This window comes from Poecilia latipinna, unplaced genomic scaffold, assembly GCF_001443285.1.
Source record: "Poecilia latipinna isolate Pla-1442-1.1 unplaced genomic scaffold, P_latipinna-1.0 Scaffold4933, whole genome shotgun sequence".
NCBI lineage: Eukaryota > Metazoa > Chordata > Actinopteri > Cyprinodontiformes > Poeciliidae > Poecilia > Poecilia latipinna.
Window position 1 is genome coordinate 3,048 of NW_015117549.1, and position 7,389 is coordinate 10,436.

General features: G+C 54.0%; 1 protein-coding gene across 1 annotated transcript; it reads left to right on the forward strand.

The window, feature by feature from the left end:
• Positions 1–672: 672 nt before the first annotated feature.
• Positions 673–5,228, forward strand: LOC106943159 (serine/threonine-protein kinase TAO2-like; the record flags this gene model as incomplete). The annotated part of the gene is made up of 9 exons (XM_015026507.1): positions 673–882; positions 950–1,078; positions 1,145–1,381; positions 1,455–1,583; positions 1,880–2,083; positions 2,156–2,395; positions 2,465–2,686; positions 3,002–3,184; positions 3,256–5,228. Coding segments are annotated over 9 exons (2,313 nt in total), but the record flags the coding sequence as incomplete, so codon positions are not given.
• Between the last annotated feature and the right edge of the window lie 2,161 nt (positions 5,229–7,389).

Below are 7,389 nucleotides of genomic sequence, written 5' to 3' on the forward strand. Positions count from 1 at the left end.
CCAATAAGAATGATTGATCTGCCATCGTCGTCATGGCTGCGGGTTTCCCCTCTCCGTCTTCCAGCTCCAAGCAGAGCGCCGCTGCTGCTGCGCGTTGACTCTTCAGGTAATCCTTTACATACAGACAGATAAATAAATCACCAAGCGGATGCCACCGATCGCTCCGGTATCCAAACTTTGCGTTAATTTCGCGAACTCTCTGCTTTTGCCGCTGCTCCGATCCGCTTCTTTTTCACTGTTACTTGAGCAGCTTTACTTTGTTTCTTAGCAACAAAATACATAATTATTTGTTGGAGATGTGAGATAGATTTCCAATAACAAAATAATCTGATGTTGCGTTTTTGCCTTTGGAAGCTCATTTCCTGTCACATAACCGGAAAAGCCGGTTTTTGATATTTTACTTGGCCTATTAACGCAATTTAAAAACTGGTGTGTAGTTTATAATGTGCTCTTTAAGCACAGGTTGAAAGTGGGACTGAGGGAGGCGGAGTCTGGCTGCCAAGCCGTCACAAACGACCTATGACCCTATGGGCCCCTCTGGTTTAACGTATCGATACTCATGGATGAAAAATCGATAAATATCGTAGAATCGATTTAATTATACAGCCCTAGTTCTGAGGCACAAGAACCGGGTCGGGTTGCTGTGCCGCCCTCATGGTGTGTGTCTGTTAGGAGGCGGAGCCCTACCTGCTGCAGGGCGGCACGGTGAACAGCATGGAGAGCTCCCAGTCCGTTCCCAGTATGTCCATCTCGGCCAGCTCCCAGTCCAGCTCCGTCAACAGCCTGGCGGACGCCTCCGACGACAGCAGCGGCGACATGGCCATCCTGCAGGAGGGCGAGAACACCGTCACCTCCAACAGCTCCATCATCCACCGCCCCACGGTGAGCCCAGGGCCCGGGTCGGGTCCGGACCAGACCGGACCCTCTCTAACCCCTCCTTCCTCTGCAGGGTCAGGACAACATCTACGACGACCCGTACCAGCCGGAGCTGGAGCAGCCGCAGGCCCCGTCCGCCGGGCGCCGCCGGGCCTTCTACCGGAACCGGGACCACTTCGCCACCATCCGGACCGCCTCCCTGGTAGGTTCCAGAAGGGACGGGTACCGGCCCGTTTCCAGGTGTATGTGACGTGTCGCCGTCCCGCAGGTGACCCGTCAGATCCAGGAGCACGAGCAGGGCTCGGCGCTGCGGGACCAGATGTCCGGCTACAAGCGCATGCGGCAGCTGCACCAGAAGCAGCTGCTGGGCCTGGAGAACAAGCTGAAGGCCGAGATGGACGAGCACCAGCTGAAGCTGGACAAGGAGCTGGACGCCCAGAGGACCGGCTTCTCCGCCGAGCTCGACAAGCTGGCCCGCAAGAACCAGGCCGTCCTGGAGAAAGAGGTCCGCTTCGGCCGCTCGTCCGCTCCCGCTGCCGCTCCCGGCGCCTGACGTCTCCGCTCTCCGCACCCTGCAGGTCAAAGCCGCTCTGGCCGAGGAGAAGAAGTTCCAGCAGCAGATCCTGGGCCAGCAGAAGAAGGAGCTCAACTGTCTGCTGGACTCCCAGAAGCGCCAGTACCGCCACCGCAAGGAGCTGCTGAAGGAGGTAAGACCCGGAGCCGGATGAGGATCAAGAGACGGCCCAGCCCCTGATCCGGCTCAGTCTCTGATCCGGTCCTGATCCGGCTCAGTCCCTGATCCGGTCCTGGCCCTGATCCGGCTCAGTCTCTGATCCGGTCCTGGCCCTGATCCGGCTCAGTCTCTGATCCGGTCCTGGCCCTGATCCGGCTCAGTCCCGGTCCTGATCCTGGCTCAGTCCCTGATCCGGTCCTGATCCGGCTCAGTCCCTGATCCGGCTCAGTTTCTGATCTGGTCCTGATCCGGGTTTGCCCCCCTCCCCAGGAGCTGAGTGAGAACCAGTCGACCCCCAAGAGGGAGAAGCAGGAGTGGCTGATCCAGCAGAAGGAGGTGATGCAGCAGCTGATGGCGGAGGAGGAGGCCGGCCTGCTGCGGCGCCAGAGGCAGTATTATGACCTGCAGTGCCGCCAGTACAAGAGGAAGATGCTGCTGGCTCGCCACAACCTGGAGCAGGACCTGCTGCGAGAGGTAGGGCCGCTCCAGAACCGCTGCAGAACCCGATCCGGACCCGCTGCCTCCCTAACCCTGCTGTCGCCCCAGGAGCTGAACAAGAAGCAGATCCAGAAGGACCTGGAGTGCGCAATGCTGCTGCGGCACCACGAATCCACCCAGGAGCTGGAGTTCCGGCAGCTCGGCTCGGTCCAGAGAACCCGGGCCGAGCTGATCCGGACCCAGCACCAGACAGAGCTCACCAACCAGATGGAGTACAACAAGCGGCGCGAGGACGAACTGCGGCAGAAACACGCCGTGGAGGTCCGGCAGCAGCCCAAGAGCCTCAAGGTAGCCGGGTCAGAACCATGGGCCGGGCCGGGCCCCAGAGCGATTCTAACCCGTCTGTGTTCATTTCAGTCCAAAGAGGTCCAGATCAAGAGGCAGTTCCAGGAGACCTGCAAGATCCAGACCCGGCAGTACAAGGCGCTCCGGAACCACCTGCTGGAGACCACGCCCCGGTCCGAACACAAGCTGGTTCTGAAGCGGCTGAAGGACGAGCAGACCCGGAAGCTGGCCATCCTGGCCGAGCAGTACGACCACTCGGTCAACGACATGCTGTCCACGCAGGCCGTCAGCAAGGCAAGCCGCTTGTGACTGGTTCTGACCCGGGAGCTGCTTCTGACCTGTCCTGATCCAGGTTCAGCCTGGCAGGCCCCCAGGCTTCAATTACCCCTGCCAGGCTGAGTGTTTGTTTTAAATGGTTTTTATGGAAAAGCAGCAGTGGTTTATAGTTGTGAGAAATGCTAAATTTTAAATGATTGTATTTTATCACATGCCAATAACCAAATTCTCATAAAATTTTCAAATTCACATTTTTTAACACAAATCCATTTGGGCCGCCGTATCGCCCCCTAGCCGAACCTGCAGGTTCTGACCCGGCATTTGTCCTTGCAGCTGCGGCTGGACGAGACGCAGGAGGCAGAGCAGCAGGCGCTGCGGCTGCAGCTGCAGCAGGAGCTGGAGCTGCTCAACGCCTACCAGAGCAAGATCAAGATCCACACGGACGGGACGCACGACCGCGAGGCGCAGGAGCTGGAGGCGCGGGTGGCGCTGCGCCGCGCGCTGCTGGAGCAGAGGGTACGGCTCCGACCCGTCCTGACCCCTTACTGACCCGGTTCTGACCCATTCTGACCAACCTCTCCCCACAGATCGAGGAGGAGATGGTGGCGCTGCAGGCGGAGCGGTCGGAGCGGATCCGGACACTGCTGGAGCGCCAGGCCCGGGAGGTGGAGGCGTTCGACTCGGAGAGCCTGCGGCTGGGCTTCAGCGGCATGGCGCTGGGCGCCGCCGACGGCTACCCGCCGCCAGGCCCGGCCGCCGGACCCGGAGGCTGGCCAGCCCGGCCCGTCCCGCGCTCCGGCGGCCACTGGAGCCACGGCCTCCAGAACTCGCCGGCCGGCCCGGCCTGGCGCGGCCAGAACCACGGCGCCGGCTTCGGTCGGCCCGAGCCGAGAGCCCGTGCCCCCTCTCACCACCAGCAGCAGCTGTACCATCACCACCAGAGCACGCCGCAGCTGTACCGCGACGAGCGCGACGGCCGGGAGCGCCAGGCCCGGGAGTGGCCCTCCGGTGGCCATTACTCCCAGCATGCCCGGGGCCTCCAGCAGCTCTCCTACCACGCCTCCTCACAGTCGCTGGCCGTGCTGCCTCCCGCCGCGCCTCCCCCCATCTCCTTCTCTTGCTCCTCCCCCGCCTCCTCTGCCTCCTCCTCTTCCTCCTCGCAGGGCGGCTACGGCGGCGGCCTGGGCGTCCGCGGCCCCGGCCTGACCCTCAGGAACAGCCCCCAGCCGCTGAGGCGCACGGCGTCCGGAGGCCCTGGTGGGGGCGTCGCCGGCGACGGGGGGCTCAGCCGGAGCACCTCTGTCACCTCCCACATCTCCAACGGCTCTAACCTGTCCTTCTCCTGAGACGTCCGCCTGCGGCCTTCCCAGGAGCCACCAGGTGGCGTCACAGAGGGGCCACGTGGCGCTCAGCAGCTCCTGGGAGTCAGCAGCCGTCTCCGAGCGGTCCGAGGAAGCGGCGCTCCAGGACGCTCCACCAGGCGCTTCACACCACAGGAACACCACCCATCTACTGAGCTCTGAGGAGCGTCCTGGAGCTGCAGCTCCTCCAGAGACAGCAGGCAGTTGGCCCTGAGGGACCGGAGATGAGAACCCGACGGTCTGGTCCAACTGAAGGCGATGTTCATCAGAACCTCAGGAGGCCCGGTCCTCAGACCGTCGATCCCTCGTGGCTCAGAAGCCTTGACATCATCAGGAACCCAGACGTTCCTGACGAGTCGTGTTGCTGATCCAGATATCTCCTCTGTTGGTTCCGACCCGCTGAGTTGCACAGAGACCGGGGCAGAGCTGATGTGGACGTGTGTAAATACGGGCGTCCAGCAGGGGGCAGCGTTGATGCCGCTGCTGTTCTCTGCCAGGTTGACCCAAAACGATCGGGTTCAGGACCTGGAGTCGTCTGCAGGTTTCGTTCGTTCTGATCCCCAGTCGGAACTTTTCTAGCGAACCGGTCGGATCCTGGAGGACCCAGATCAGTGAGCAACATTAATCCTCAGGATTAAATAACTTCAGCTGGAATGTTGATGATGTAATTCCTGCTGGATGCAGAGATCAGAGACACTAACAGGATCATCTGACTGAGGACCCAGCAAACCGGGAATCCTGCACACCTGTCCTCCAATCAGAAGCCGCCGTGTGTGTGTGTGTGTGTGTGTGTGTGTGTGTGGACGCAGCACCAACGGCTCATCAAACAGGTCCGTCTGCCTCTGCAGGTCAGACGGCCGCATGGAGTCGCTGTACAGTGATGCACACTACCTATTTATAGAGCTGTGACACCAGGTGAGGCAGGTGTCCTGATGGGGGCGCTGTTCAACACTCTGACTGGTGTTATTATTGTTGTACATAGAAGCACTAACTTTAAGACTGTAATAAGTAATAATGATTATTTTGTCACGTGATTTAAGCCAATTTGTACTAGAAGCAGGCAGACGCCATCCCATAATAACTACTGCTGCAGTCGGAGTATTTATGTTAAGATGTCATTGCCTATGTTGACCACTAGTTGGGAAATAAACGCAATGTTACTGTGATAGAACTATAAGAATTAAATATTTCCAGGAGGACTACATTTCCCAGCATTCCTAATGAGGTCTCAGGGCGGGGCCTCTGGCTGTGGGCGGGGCTGTGAGATCTCGAAGCGTCCGCAGTGCAACAGACTTTAGATGAGTTCACTACATTTGTGCCATGTTTTTGTTGTTCTTTCCTGGTCTAGTCCAAGTTTTTCCCTGGAGCACTGTAAAACACGGAGCCCTAAGAGATTAACGATCATATAATCCTGTGGATGAGCTCAGTATAATCTAATTTTTCCATTTATTTTGGCTAAAATAACGATTCTTGCCTTAAGATTAAATGTTAAAAACCGGATCATAATATATTGACAAATATTTGAATTAAATTGAATCTAAATTTTTTTTTACATTTTGTTTAGAAACTTATTTTCAAACTGAAGTTCTTTTAGTTTTTTTCTCCATCTGCTAAAAAACAATAATGAATAAAAACCATTAGAAAATTAGTTTGTAAAGTAATTAAAATGGAAATGGAAGCTGAAACAAAATATCACAATAAAATGTTTTAAAAACATTTGCATAAATTAAGAGATTTATATTTAAAGAACTGGGAGAAAACTGTGATTTGCGTCATGAAGAGTTGAATTAAAAATTCTAAAACCGTCTTTAGAACTTTTTTTTAAAGGTTTTGTTGGCTCTAGTGGCTTTTATTTGAAAGTAGTTGACAGGAAACAGGGAAATGAGGCAGATGTTTCCAGGCCGGGATTCGAACCTGCAACCGCCGGCATGAGGACCAAGGCCTCAATATGTGGGTTGTGCTTCAGCCCGGCACCACCACAGCATCTGAACTGTTTTTTTATTTTGTTTTTTAAAATTTGATGTTTCATATTTTCCAAAAACTTCTGGCAATATCTGAAAATAGACAAAACATTTCGATGTGATTTTGATTTAAAGTAATAAAAACAAACATCACAATAATGAAAAACCATAAAACCATATACAATTACATTAATACAACTTTTTCAATTATTATTAAGACCATGTAGAATCAGATGATTTATGTATTGAACTCCTGTAGATCTTTGTCTGGTCACAGTTCATCCACAGGATTATTTGTTTTCGCCTCCTGCCGTTTTTGCCCCTCTGGGCCTCCGTAGCAGGAATCATCTGCTGTTCCCCACAGACTCCTCATGGCCGGAGTTTTTTGCACAGAGCCGTCCGGCCCTCGCCGCCTCCACGTGTCATGTCTACCTCATTTGCACTGAGAGAAGAAGAAGAATGTGGAGCGGATTCCAGAGGAAACGGTTCTTTCCTTTTCTTTGTTTTGGTGTTTGTGCAAATGTTGACTTGGCGAAGGCTGAAAGGACAAACGGACAGATTCCGTGTTGACAGAAAGACGCTGTTTGGATGTCGGGACTCAGAATCTGCTGGCCTCCATGGATGAACTGGACTTTGTTTCAAACTGAGATTTCATTTTGCCAACTTTAGTTTAATGTGGGTCCTGAGGCGGTGAAACGCTGCAGCTGCACCGCAAAACGAGTCAAAGCAACATTTCAATCAGCTGGAGGCCTCGTGTCTGTCTGTCTGTCTCACATCTGCTTTTAAATGCTATTTTCATTTTCTCCACTGTTCTGATGAAGGCGTCATTTGAACCAACATCTAGGTGTTTTACTTGAATCCACAATGAGAGGTTTCGTTCATTTTAGTTAAACTGTGACATTTCTGAGTTCCCATCCACTCATTCCAGCAGCATTTCTTCATAACCAGCTCATTCTGGAGATCCAGGGACAACCTCGCATTCTAACGTTATTAAAGTTGTTAAAAGTTGAAAGCCTGCTGCTGACTTTGTGTTTGATTCCATGTTTTGTGGCGCAGCTCCGTGGAAACCTCAGCACGGTTCCCAGCTGCTGTGATGACGGCGACCAGCAGGAGGCGCTGTGAGGAGGACGATGTGTGAAATGGAGAATGAGCTGTACGAAACATAAAATACTTTTGGACAAATAAAAGAAAACAAACAGAAGCTGTTTTATTTTTGAAATCCCTGTTAAGTCATTTGGTGGCGGAAAAAGTCACATTTAAAACAAAATAAATGATTCATGAGCGTAAAGCTGCAGCAGAGCTAAAGGTCTATTTCGGATAGGCTTCGTCCTCTAAGGCAGTGTTTTTCAACCTCTTTTGAGCCAAGGTACACTTTTTTAATTGAAAAAATCACGAGGCA